Below are 14,250 nucleotides of genomic sequence, written 5' to 3'. Positions count from 1 at the left end.
TTGTAAATGTCTTCCCCAACTAATGTAAAACTACATCATAACACTGACATCTTTCAAATATGCTGCAAATGAAAAATCATCTGCATAGCATTTGTGGAGCGATCCAGAGAGAGAGAGAGAAAGAAAATGTATTTGTAACCACGCTTCTACGAGCCTGTAAGACTAAGAGAAAATAGGTAATATCTTTTATGAACGGGGTGTTCTCTTTCCTTTCCTGAAAATGCCACCCCTACCACCAGAGGACGCCACCCTCCTCACAGTTGCGTTAATGTCCCCCCCAACCCCCCCCCGCAGGGATGCTGCCCACTGCCTGCTCTCCTTACCCAGGTACTTGGCACGCTCCTCCCGCCTCTCCTTGGCTAGCTTCTGTCTGTCCTCTGCTTTCATGCCATCTGCGGAGAGACGGAAACACAGCGGTCAGCACTCAATATGGGACTGCGCATCTCACAGTGCAAAGGGCATTAACTGCAAGGGAGGATGTTCAGGGGGAGCAGACTGCATAATATCAGCTGGAAGACTCAATTTTCACCCTTCTATTTAGTATAATAAAACAAAAAAAGAGTTAATAGATGGCACATGGCTATAACTGCAAAATAAAACAAGTCATCCAGCACTGAAACGTGAACAGTCATGCTTATCATACTAAAGACCAAATTCATTCGCCAGTACAATGATAACCTTAATCCCTGTGCACTTTCCCAAATCCTCATGTTAGTCAGCTTTTACAAAACGACATCAAAGGATCAAATGCTTTCTTTCAGACTTGGGAATCCTTTAACCATACTGAATGTCATAGCTTTTCAGCAATGTACTCAGTATTTACCTAGTCCCTTCTGAGGGAGCTGTGCTTTGCTTTCAATGATAATGCAGACCTCCTACACTAAACAGGGGAGCTGAGGCAGTTTTTGATATTGCTCTGAAAAAAAAGCTTAGTTTGGCAGTTTGGGCACTTTTCTGTTGACTGTTGGGTACTGCTGGCATTCAGCTGTGTTTATGCATACCATCACAGCTTATTTTCTACACCGAGAGAGAAAAAAAAGGTTATTTTGTTTAAAAGTTTTACAACTAGTTTAAAGATACAATCCTTTAAAATATTTGTTAGATTTTAAGCAGTGTTTTCAAAATACCATCAACTCCGGTGCATGCTATATTTAAAAGAACCTTTGTTATAAAACAAACCATAAAAAATATTTGATTTTATGCTCATCAAATGATTTTTCAAATACCTGATGGAAAGAAGAGGTTTCTATAGAAGCGGGGCTAAAAATGTACTCGTTGATGACGTGAAGTGTAAAAAAAAAAAGAAATAAAACGCGTCCTATTTTAGAGCTCTTCAGGAGAGAAAAAAGAAACACAAATAGAGTCCCTCACGTCGCCACTCTAATTATGCCACATAGAAACTGCGGGCGGCATCACCGAGCTTTATCCCACCCCATATAACCAGGACATCTATTCTGACTTCATCAGCAGAACGAAACATATGAAATTAGGCGGTAATTGGCAACCACAAAAGCATAGGCTGTGCAGCACAACAATGGAGCTTTGTGGGGTGTAATCGCCACGCCGAAGCTCTCCAAGATAAAGGAGAAGCAGCAGAAGAGGCAGAGCCTGAGCAGAGCACCAAACAAGGCCTCGCTGAAGAGCAGCACACGTCACACACAGCTAAAACAATTCACAAACACAGGGCACCACAAATGTCATGCTAGAGCTGGAAGTAAAAAAAGAAATAACTCAATATTTACTAGGTATGAGTTCGGTAACTTTTATTGTTTATTTTTCCATCAAGGTCTCTATAAAGGTATCTGTGGATATATACCTCTTGTTGAAACTAGCAATACTAATGGGAGTTTTAGCTTTGTTTTGTTTTTTACACTGATCGATGAAAGTGAGAAAATAAGCAATGCTACCAGACTTGTTTATATAGGATGCCACATACTGGTTATTAATTTATTTCACATCAGGTCTTTGAAACTAAAGACTAACTTACGACTAATTTTTTGTGGTGCACAACTGTAGAGTAGAGCAAAGGAGAATAAACTCACAAAAATTAGGGCAACATAAAAAATGTATAAATAAAAAGTAAATGCACTGCATTCTGAAGGGATTCCAACGGGAAGAGTAGCAGAACTGTGGTTTCCATGGAAACTGCTTTTTGAACTCAACACCAAGAAGCATCTCCTCAGTGGGAGATAAGTCTTGCGAAAGCACCCGGTCACACGAAGGCCAAGTCAAGGACGGCAAACAAGTAGGCCTCACACAGCCCTGAGAAGAGGGACGGCACTAGCAGCTAGGCCATCTGCCTGAGCGAAGCAGAGGGGTGTAAAAATTAAATTAAAACATTAATTATTCTGATACACAATTAATATCCCTGGCCCTCGCTGTAGCTCATTAGCATCCTCAAAATGTGTTCTTCTCCTGCAATGATAAAATCCTCAGGGGAATCTACAATTAAAAGGATAAACAGTGAATTACAGATGGGTGCTTTGTTTTGTTACTATTTCTCGTGCTGACTTCCTCCATTTAGAGAACCCTTTCATAATTTACATAAAATAAATAAAAAATCACATGGCTACTTGATTTAGCCCAGTTTTTAGTGCCTATTACTTCATGTTTTTGAAATTGATTTTTTTGGCAGTTACATAACAAAGTTATATTTAACATACACAATTAAACTGTTGTAATATTCAGGTTGTGAGTTAAAATAAACAATTAAACAATTATCTTAAATACATATAAAAATATGCATGCATGCATTTAGCTGGTTTGAGAATAGAAAAAGCATCTGCTTTAAGTCATATGTGGATAAATTGGAAGGATTACTAAAGTTTCACTTTAATATCACGTCTTGTCAGTGTTGTGATGTGGGGGTTTAAGATGGGTGGTGCAGAAAGCTACCTCAGCTACAGGTCTGTGGCAGCCGACTGCTCAAACCGCCCCCGCAGTGGAGGAGTAGACAACCTGCTTTTCAGGAGAACAGGGAGAGGCTTTTCTGCCCATTTGTGCTTTGTCAACCTGACAGACCTTTTCTGTTTGTAGTGACCATCTCAAAGCAAGAGCAACATGATACCAAAAGTCGGTCTCCTCAACTGCATGTACAATGTCTTTGAATAAGTATTGTCCAGAAGAACAAAAAAACAAACAAAAAAAAAAAAAAAAAACGATCAATTCTCGAAATAAATAAATAAATACATACATACATAAATGATAAGTGTGTGTGGCTTTATGCTCGGACTCTTTAAAATAAAAATTGGTCCAACTTTGCAATATGAAGCAGGAGGGTAAAGGCATGTTATCAAGTTTAATGAACAGATTTTGAAGCACACTTCTTTATAGATGAAAGATGCAGTCATTGAATTCTGCAAAAAATAAAAAGGGGTATTGGAATGCTGACTCCTTTTAAAATTGTAGTATTGTACTTTTTGAAGTTCATTTTTTGTTCCCCCTCCTCCTATTAAACACTTGACTCAGACAGTAATAGTTACCCCCAATGTTTCTTACATTTGTACATGCTAGAAGAGGCAAGTCCTCGTAATTTGTGTACAAAGCTGTGATCATGCAGGCCTTACAAGAGAGAGGATTCATTAATAAGAAAAAGGAGAAAAAGGAAAAGCTTTCCTCAGGAAACATGAAAGCCAAAGTCACAGCAAAGTCCTGCCTATGGCCGATCTCTTATTTGACAAAGGCTCCATATTGTTCTGTTGTAAGAAGTGCTGAAATAGAAGAAGGTTATGTTTTAATAAGGCTGCCGTACTGCCTCCACAATTGCTGTAGTCCTATAGTGCAATACGAGCAGTACAGAAAATCTATTCTAGTTTGATCCTGGTGCCCAGTGGTCATTATAAGCTGGCTGTTACAGCTCGGCAGCCCTGGACTCCCAGGGAAGAGAGACTGCTTCAGCAAACAGCTCAGCCATGCTGCCCCGATCACATGGTCTGACGATTCATTCGTCTCATCATTGAGAACCTACACAAAACCTTGGTGGTTTATTTTTCTTATGCTCACAAGCCTGAGCATAATGGATCGAGTTAGATGCATTACAGCCTTCAAAGGTAGATCTAGCTATGGTGTTACTACAAATCTCTCAGGAAGTGGTTTGTTTTATACCTCAGTGATTAATTGATTAGGTTTGTGTCTGGCAATTTGGGAATCGTGAGGAAGTTTTGGTGGTGAAGTTCAATGAAAGGAACAACTCCCAAAAGAGCTGGAGAGTTATTATTTATTTCAAGAGTGGGCGAGTGAAGGAATGAGAACTGGATACCTTGTTTGGGCCGGGGACTGACGCTCATGCCAGGGGTGGCTGGTGATGGCTCTCCCTTCGGTGGGCTCTTCACCTCTTCCTTGGGGGTCACTTCAGGGGCTGAGGAAAGAACAGAAAAGACAGGAGAAGTAAGTGGAACTGCCCGAGTCGATTGGTCAACATATCAAGAATGCAAGCCGGTTATCTACAGAGACCTGCCCTTCAGATAACCCAGAGTTTACATTTGAGGTGAATACAGACCATTTAGTTGATTTTGAAAGATTAGTACTTCACAATACAGTTTATTCTCAGTATCCACTTTTAGCTTTCCTCAAGTATATTTCACTAATGTTGGACACAAACTCAGTCTCTGTGAATAATGAAACTATCAATTTCAGCTAACAAGTCATATCTTTAACCTCCGTGTGCAGCTCCCAGAGGACTTCCACAGAATTCCCTCCAGAGGGCATTCATACAGGGGCTAATGTTTTCTGACAGAAAACAAATAAGCAACGGTGGCAAGAACAACAACTTACACCAGTTACCACACCACTCAAAACCCATTCATTAGACATTCCTCCAGAGTAACTGTGCACCTGTAGCACAGTGTCTTAATCTGCCTGTTATAATTGCCCTACTCACACAGAACAGGCAAACATATAAAAAATATGCTGAGCTGACGCACATTCCCTTGAGACCTGCTGCTACAGTTAAAATTGACAATTACGTCAAACAACAATGGAGAGCAATTTTAGGCATGCAGCAGCTCAGCCTGGGCTTCTTCCTTTGAAAGGTTGTCACACTGCGCATTCATTACGCATTGTTCACCCATGAATCACTGCTTCCAGACAGCCTTCTAGAACACAACCTGAAGCTGTCTGCTACCACTGGAGAAACCTGCTTATGAAACAACTGAAAAAAGTTAAAATAATCATTCAATCTGTGCTGCACTGCAAAAAAAGACTGGATAAGAATAAATAATTTTGAAACGGCTAATCAGGCCTATAAGTGCCACTGTTAACATACCACTTACAGGAACAGACATTGCTTTTTGACGGCCAGGACCCACTTGACATTTGCAATGCTCTCTAATGCAGTAAACCTTCAGAGAAAGGTTTGTTAAGAAAAGTGAACACGCTGAACTATAGACGAGCCTGTAATGGCATATTGTGCATTGCTGCTGCTTAACCAAGAAGAGGACTCTCTGAGCAGGCCTGTGCTCAGGGCCACATGCTCTGCATTGATCTCTTTTGGCAAATACCACGTCTGCCTTTATAACTGGGAGCCAATGAAAATGGTTGTCTCTCAGCTTAAATTTCCCTGGTAATTTGCAGGTCACACAGATTCGGATCTACAGTAGTGTTGCTATTCTACCTCCAATAACAGAATGTGTGTTTGTGTGTGTGCGTGTGTGTGCACAGGTGGAGTGGACATCAAAATTAAATGTTTGGTATCCTCATGTTATCATGCAATCAGTCCAACTCATTGTGCAGCCAAGAGATGCACTGTTTAATACAGTGTTTACTCATGTATACCTACATTAAATATCCACCTGTAAGGCTGTATTTCACATTTATTAAAACATCCGGTATCTATAAGGCTTTAATCTCTTTCCATCTGAAACTAGGCTGCGAGCCTCAATAAAAGGAGAGAAAAAACTAAATCAATTTGCCATATGCAAATGACGTGCCAGAGTGTGAAATCTGATCATTGCGCGGGTCATTTTAGGCCACTACACACATGACTGAAACAGACGGTGAACATTATGCCATATTTGCAGAGCACACAAAAGATATGCACTCCTCGTCATAATTATAAGCAAGGAACACTGTATTAAAGCATAAGCTACATAGATACTATAGGTCACCCAACACCAACCATTTTAAAAAGCACAATCAAATTTACATATGTAACTATTTAATAAAAGGTATTTAACATTGTTATTCCTCACAACACTTTAAAATTTGATCCAATGTTGCATTTTTCAACATAACCAGATTAAACCATAGGAGAGAAGCTCTATATCTAGTTAAGGGTCTATACTGTTACAAACACACAGGGAGAGTAGAGGGCCTTCTTGTCCCCTCTTCTACTTCCCATTCTACCAAGAGCAGCTAAAAAAGCACAAGATGGGGCCGACTAAATGAAATGTGGCGAGCACACACGTTTGTTAAGCAGCTGGTCCCTTGAGAAGGAGATAATGAACAACTCCTTCCACTTCTTTCACAACAGGTGATCAAATCAATGGGGGAAAGGGGAGAAAAATCTCCAACCACCATTATGACAATGGCGTCTCTGGCAGAGCTGGGTGTTCAGTTGCACGGCCTACAAGTGTGGAAGCCTGTGGTTTCTGATTCCACCCTCATCCTCCAAGAGAGAAAGAGCATGGGAACAATGTCGAAGGCCCAAAGGAAGCCTCATCTTTTCTCACACGGTTACATTACAATTGAAAGGTATTTATTCAGTCGCTGTCTTGGTGAGCACACAGGCACCCAGTCTCACCAAACAGACTATATCCCCCATGCTGGGGGTGAGGGGAGATTTACTTTTTATTTATTTTTTCTTTCCAAGAGATTTACAGAAGGGCCTCAAGGTCAGAACCGTCTAACTCAGGGTTGGCAAACTAAAATGAGTCACTCTCCAGCAAAATTAACTTTGCTCTCATCAGCAGCTCCACAAATATGACAATAGTGTGAAACTAAATATTTGCCTTCTTTCAAACCCCATTCCCCCGTATTGGTTGTGCAGGCTCCACCGTTTTCAGTGTTAGGCTTTCATTACAAGCCTCCAACTTCATCGAGAAGTCCAGAGATATTTCTTTGTCTTGCTGATGAATGATTCCAGATCATGTTTTTAAGGAACCACCACCCCCCCACTCCCTGAAAAACACTGTGTTCAGGAATCTGTCAGTTGAAAAACAGGTTACAAGACTTTCAGTTCTTTAATCATTTTTCTTGGTGTTTTAATAAAGTATGAGAGCTAAATCTTAACATCCCATTTCTTCCAAAACAACAGGTTGAAGCAGCCCTGAAGTTGCATACTTCATTGACTCACTCAGTAACCTCACAGCACACTCCTGCAGGCGTGTCCACCACTCTCATCGCCACAGATGCTCTGTCTTTTTTAGTAACACAGCAGCTGACACCAGAGAACCATTCTGGGGCCTTGTATCAATTAAACATGCCCTTGTTTAAGATGGAATAAAACTGGAAGCAGCCCGACTGTCTGGGTTGAAAAGCAGGACAAGTGCCGGGCCTAAATGAACCAGTCTCAGTCAGGACAAGAAAATAAAATGCAAGTAATAAATTTACCCAAAAATAATTGTTACACCGAATAATTGGACAAATATACATGTTCATAAAAAGATTAAACTCCCACTCTCTTATCTGGTCATTTAATAACAGATCATATATAGTTAATTAGAAACTAGTACAGTGCCAGACTATTCTGTATTTATATCGCCTTTGCTCCATATATATATAAACAAAAACATTTGTAATGTTCTTGTTAAATTATCCCTTATAAAAAGATGTAATTATAGGTAAAAAGAGGCCTGACAGGCATTAATCATTAACTGCTGTAAAGGGCAATTCCACATGGTGCTTACACTGCACAAGATACTTCATTTTTCTGACAAACATTTTTCTGTTAAGTTTATTCTCCATTTATTGTTTTGTGCTTCTTTCCAAGCAGACTACACCCTTTTTGTTATTTCACATGACTTTTCTTAGGCAAGTTAAAGTATAGATGGGGGAATGGCTGCTGCTACAGTCACCATCTTTAGACATGCTGTGAGAAAAACAGTTACTGAACAAGCAGGATGACTGGGATCTGGAAACACTGGGCTTGACAAAAGTCCCACAACAGAATGCCTTGTGACTTAAATTTCTAATTAACTAATAACTCCCAACAGAAACTAAAATCAAATATAAAATGGTTACAATCAATTGAATTTGTTTATGATGAATAGACCACGAATAATCGTTAATTGGAATTGCTTTCCCCTTGTTTTTTTTTCCACTGATGCAGTGTACCTTTAATGCAAATGCCAGCGATGGATAGGAGGTTATTTCAATTCCAGCTGCAACTACCAAGAGTACAGCCAAAACAGCCCTTTTACTGGAGATTGCTTGTCAGGGATATAGACGCCAAAGTTTGGTTGCTCTGGCATAGTCAACTTTACTGCCGTCTAAATTTCTCGGCTCATAAGTTGTGTGTTAAGGTTGTTGGTTTCAGTACAAAGTGATCAAGATCCACACAGAAAGAGGCGAGGACTGCAGAGCTGACCTCTCTGTGCCGGTGGCTGTCAACAAAACCGATCCAGCGAGCGAACGTGCCCAGAGGAGCGGCACCGTGGAGCCTCTGCACAGCAACAGGATCCCTGCCAAACAAGCGGCGAGACAGCCCAGTAACACAGAGAGCAGGCTGAATCCTTTATTACAGTCAAGGTGTGGCTGCTGTGCCTCATATCTAGTGTTTACTTCAACTGTAACACAACAGGCTGGCAAGCAAAGACAGACACGGTCTGGCACATTTCTATTCCAGAACACATGAAAACGCACAATATTAAGACTGCAACAGCTTTGCAATGCCCAGACATCCCAAATTTGTTCAGGTGACAGGGGATACACCTCACTTCATGCGCCACCATATGGCAGCACCACCGTGGGGGGCCCACAGCAGCGGGCCTTCTGCACCAGCAGCTCAGATGTGTGGGAGAAGCCAACCCAGCTGCAGGGGGGATGAAAGGCACGCCAAAGCAGGTGTTGCTGTAATACACTATAAGCTTGTGAACAGTTTTTACCTCCAGCTTTGAAAACATCCTCAGGGCTGTGATTTGCAGTCCAGACTTGAGAGAATTACTGTAATTATGATATATGCTTAATATGCATAAATGTTGGCAACATAAAATGTGTAAGGAGCAGATTTAACTCAGATATTACAATTTGGGTGTGCGCATCTGATCTGTAAATTCGAGGATAACCAGCTTCAGCAAAACTAGGCTTCTGTAAATGACGGCTGAAATGAAAAAAGCCAGCACCTTGAGACAAAGCTAACTCTTTCTGACACGTACTGAATGTTTCATTTAGCAACACTGACTGCTCATCGGAGGCCTTTTCCTCAGCACATGACATCTGACAAAAGGCTGCGTTCGGAGATAATCTTGTCAACTGTCGATGTGGACTGGTTACATCACCAGTCCCAGAACAGTCCTGCAGGGCCAGTATTCTTCATGTTTGCCTTATTGGAGGTGTACTCTGTCCCACTGTCCTGTGTGCAGATGTTCGGCATTCAAATACAGCCAAATCACATGACGCACCAAAGTCTACTCTTACACAACACAACTGCCCTAGTTCTGGCATCAGGATATCACAAAAAGCTGTTCTAAGTGGACTAGGAACCATTCCTCCAACTGAGGAAAAAAAACAAAATGAGGACTTTAAAAAGAAACCCGGCCCATTGGGAAGGATTAACCTCCCTTCCTGCAAGATCCTGTGGAGCTACATGTGTTAAGAGCACCTCGTCAAGAGCAAAAAAATTTGCACGAGATGGCTTGTTATATCAAAACACTTAAGAATAATTTCTATGCGTTTCAGGTAATTGTGGAGAAAACAAAGCTAAAATATAAAACTACTGCATACCCTTGATTGGTCTGAATGTTTCTATTTACAAAATGTGAAAAATGGCAGCAGACACTGTACGAACAAGATGCCGAGGCATCCCAAAGATGGGGGTGCAGCTTCACTCTCAAGAAGCTCGCACTGCCGAGCAGAGACTCATGATTTATATATGCGCGGTATCAGCCTGGCTCTTTGGGCTTCAGATTTTCACAACGGATCCTCAGGGTTTATATTGTTGGAGTGCTTGTGGATGCAATAATACAGCTAAAAAGAAAAATTATAAAGCACATTTTTTGGCTGCAGAAGAACAATCTACCTCGCATTACTGGAGCACAGATGTTAATAATGCATGCAAAATGGCGTTTGTAAAGCTAATAGTAGAAGGAATGTCTACACGGGTTACGCAGCATGGGCGAAATTTGTGTCTTTTATTTTATAGTGTTAAAGGCATTGAAGACCACCTTCAGTCCATTATACAAGAAAACATTATTCCATCTTTACATTATGAAGCTGACCACAATTAACATGCCCATTAGTTATGGCACTAAAAAAAGGTCTTTAACGAGCTAATAATATTAACCCTAAACAGCGTCCTAGTACAATATGGGAAGGGGGATGGCTCTCCATACCTGATGTGTCATGCAGTCACAGACAAAGCACAGGGATCCTGAAGGCCTGCAGGAGCTCATTGAGACCATCTGCATCAATACTGTGCACGCACACGCACACGCACACAATATCAAATTTCTGAAGATAAATGTTAGGAAAAAACAAGATCTGTATTTATTTTTTATTTTCTATGTTACAAGTTCCAGACATAATGGAGTAAGACTAATACTGCCTTAAACTACAGATGGGTTTTACTTTTTTTTTTTTTATTAAAGGTTTTAAAATATAAAATTTCAAAATAAAATAAAATAAAAAATATACGAAAAATAAAGGCTTCAGAGGAATACGAAACAAAAAAATCTGAGAATAAAGCACACACAGCTCCTCAAACAAATATACACTAAAAGAAAAGCAGAGCAAGGGAGGTCCAGAATGTTTTGTCAGTTCAGTGGTCTCTCTGGGACGCCAGCTCCCAGGTCTCGAGTATTCCCTACTGAAAACCATTTAAAACCCATGCTCTTGCAAAAGGCCCACCTCACAAATACAACATGAAGTTCAAACCCCAACCTCAGGAGGCCAGATCAGCCACCATGCATACGGGAAAGCCAATGAATGTCCTAATTACCGGGGTCTTGCAAATTGCCTCCCCCTCTTAATTTTCAAGGTGTTAAAAGCAAGCATCTCATGAAAATCACTCCCAACATCACTGTCTGGTACTGCACCACCTTCACTGGTCTATACCGACAGACAGTGGCAAGGCTCTGTGTTTCACGGGAATGAATCTAGGCCAGCTCGACTTGAAGAATCCATGGCATGCTACTCCACTTTACAGAGATGACGACAACATCCCCTGGGACCAAGCAAACAGCACCGAGCTCCATTTTCTGAGAGGCCCCCATGGACATGCAGCCGCTTAATATTTTACTCAAGTCTGGTAAACATATACACTTCACAGCAGCAGAAGGAATATTTTCATCAACCAGGGCTTAAGGAGGTTTATTTGGCAGGTCAGAAACTACTTAAGCATATTGTTGGGTCTCATTTTGACCTGACCTGAAAACTATAACTCAGCCAAATCCAAACCAGCAGTAATTTGCAGCAGAAAAAAAAATACTCTATGAAAATAAATTGTTTCAGGTGTACTGTACACAAACAGAGAACAGTTTCCAAGACTTCCTCTACAAACTAACTTTTCTCTGCATATAAATTGAGAACATAGCAGAATGACAGCCGCAGTCTTAGTACTGGTTTGTGCAATTTAAGTTAAACAAACTGGGGTTGTTCGGAATCAGCCGAGTTAAAAACAATGGCTCTTTCATGTTCGACATGATGAGTGATCTTTGCCTATTGAAATGCAAGGTGTGGCTGCAGCTTCAGTTCTCGCTGCAATGAAACCAACCTCTGGCAGGACATGACTAATTCACCTCTACTAGATCAAGACATCATAATGGAGGTGATAACAAATCTATCCCTGCATACATACATTCATATTTTACAGAGCTGTTAAATTCCCTGTGTGAGCAGAGCAGCACCTCCTCAAAACCACACACCCAAAAAAGGAAGAGACCACCCAGCCAAAATTCCTGCAGCATTAAAAGAAGAAAAGGAAAAAGAAAACAGCCACAGACCCTGTACTTGAAATTTGACTGGTTAATTAGATCACCAAGCGTCATAATGTATTAAACCTACAGTTCAATTGATATAAAAGACCAGGTACAGACCAATTCTTCCTTTAAGTGCTTTTCAGTTTTGCAGGTTCGTTACTTTTTTTTTTTCCATCTCTGATGGGATTTCAGGAGATTATGTTATTTCTTGGTCATTTGTCACATAGGAGAGTTTCCACCTTCTTTCCACACATCACTGACTTTGTAAATTTGAGTTCACCTGAATTAATTTCCAACAGAAAGGGCTCTGTAGTCACGGCACCACAGTGAGAGATTTTAGAGTATGGGCACGAACTCTGCACAATTTTTAAAACCAATTATTTTGTCTTTTGCCTTGGCTGTCAACAAGTATTCAGAATTAAAATTCTGGGGATGCCAAGCAATTTAACTGGTACAAGTCTCAACTTTAACCAATTGACACTATGTCCTCAAAAACAATGGCTGGACTTCCCCATGGGGCAGTGTGTGGTTACCCAGGGAATGTCAGGGATGGGGGCTTTAGGTGGACCCATATCTTCTGTGGCTTGCCAGCAGTGATGGTTCTAGCTTGTATGGCCCCCTGGGTGAAACCCCCCCACCTTCAGCACCCCGCCAACAAAAAAAAGCACCATTCTGCACTAACAGTAATTTGTATTCAGACATTTGGAACAACAAAAATAATCACAACATTTAAAACTATATAAATATAAAAATATATATTCTTCTTTCCTCTTTTTCCTAAACTGGGCACCTGATGCCTTAGACTTTTCTTATCCATTTGTGTTGATTTGGCACTCGAGTATCAATACATTACCCATCCGCCAACACTGTCAACAAAGAGTCAAGACTAAACCAATTCACCTTGGTGGTGTGCAGACTGGTTTTATATTATTCTTAACGATTTTGCACAAACCAGAAAAAAATTCAACAATGTCTGTGAAACTATATATTCACAGTATTATGAATTAATTGTGGTTTATTTGGTAGTATTTCATAGTGTGACTGATTTTACTAATTGCATTAGTACTGTACAAAGTTAGAGGTGTGCTGTTTGATCGATTCCCATGCTCCCCCTACCTCGGGCTTCCAGTGGGAAGACCTGAGGTCAACCTACCCCTGCCCCCCTCCCCATGTCATACTTCTGAGTGGCAGACCTTCCCAGGCAGTAGCCTGCCTGGCTCACAAACTAGAATCAGGGCGCCCACTCCGACAAGGTTAACTGACCCACAGTCCCACACGGGGACATGATCTCATTGACGTGACATGCAAATGAGTGCTAGAAAACCGATCGCGTAAATGTCACCATTCTGATTTTTTTTGTGTGGGCACCCCGTGCCATCCCCGGCAAGATGCCGCCCTGGACAGCTGCCCATGTCGCCTATACCTAAATCCGCCGCTGCTTGCCAGGAGTTATATGAGCTACATTGGCAGATTTGAAACCTCTCTAGGGGGAAAGCTAAATCAGTTCCCCCCAGCTTTTACAAGCCTAAAACACACCTACGTAAGGCACATTTTTGTACAGCACTCCAAGCCCTCCCTCGCCATCTGCCCTCTTTCCCCGTTATAGAACTTAACACAATTCTTGCTTTCAGTGACAAACCTGAACTTGTCCTGACGTACAGAGTTGTGTCATGTCTGAAAGGAATTATTCATCTATTTATTTTTTCATCCTAGCCAAAATTGCATGCCACACCCGCAATTTGAAACCTTGACTGATGAACATAAAATAGGCCTACAGATGAGGGTGGAAAAGGTCTTACAGATACAGTTAGGTTGTTTAGAAAGCGTTAGTTTGAATAATGTATTAATGCTTTCATGTGCCAAAGCATTTTATTTAAGTGGTACTATAAGGGTTACAGTCTGATCCGGGCTAGGGTTAGAGTCCCCAGTAAATGTTGACTTTCGTCAAGGTTGAAGTTGCATTTCTATGGAGCTCACTGTATTGGCTCTAGCTTTTTATACCTAGCTTGCAAACTTGGCTAGGGTTGGTGTTCATACTGTTGTCAGCACCTAATACTATGGGTTATAGTGTTGCGTCTTTCCTTTCTGATCTGGGATGCAGTATCACAGTTCAGAATACAAATTCTAATCTAATTAATTTCAGTATGACCATGAAGATTTTTAAGTTTAAGAAAAATGG

At 41.0% G+C, this 14,250-nt stretch overlaps 1 protein-coding gene across 5 annotated transcripts in view; it reads right to left on the bottom strand.

Moving 5' to 3' along the window:
- LOC136763404 (MAP7 domain-containing protein 1) overlaps nucleotides 1–14,250 on the bottom strand; it is a 56,629-nt gene that overhangs the window by 26,840 nt on the left and 15,539 nt on the right. For all 5 annotated transcript variants that reach the window (XM_066717388.1, XM_066717390.1, XM_066717389.1 and 2 more), the window contains exons 2-3: nucleotides 4,259–4,357; nucleotides 324–392 (exon numbers count right to left, since the gene is read on the bottom strand). In XM_066717388.1, the coding sequence (XP_066573485.1) occupies nucleotides 324–392; nucleotides 4,259–4,357 (168 nt within the window). The remainder of the gene's footprint in view (nucleotides 1–323; nucleotides 393–4,258; nucleotides 4,358–14,250) is intronic.

This window comes from Amia ocellicauda, chromosome 11, assembly GCF_036373705.1.
Source record: "Amia ocellicauda isolate fAmiCal2 chromosome 11, fAmiCal2.hap1, whole genome shotgun sequence".
Lineage (NCBI taxonomy): Eukaryota > Metazoa > Chordata > Actinopteri > Amiiformes > Amiidae > Amia > Amia ocellicauda.
This window is presented reverse-complemented; position numbering and strand designations above follow the sequence as displayed.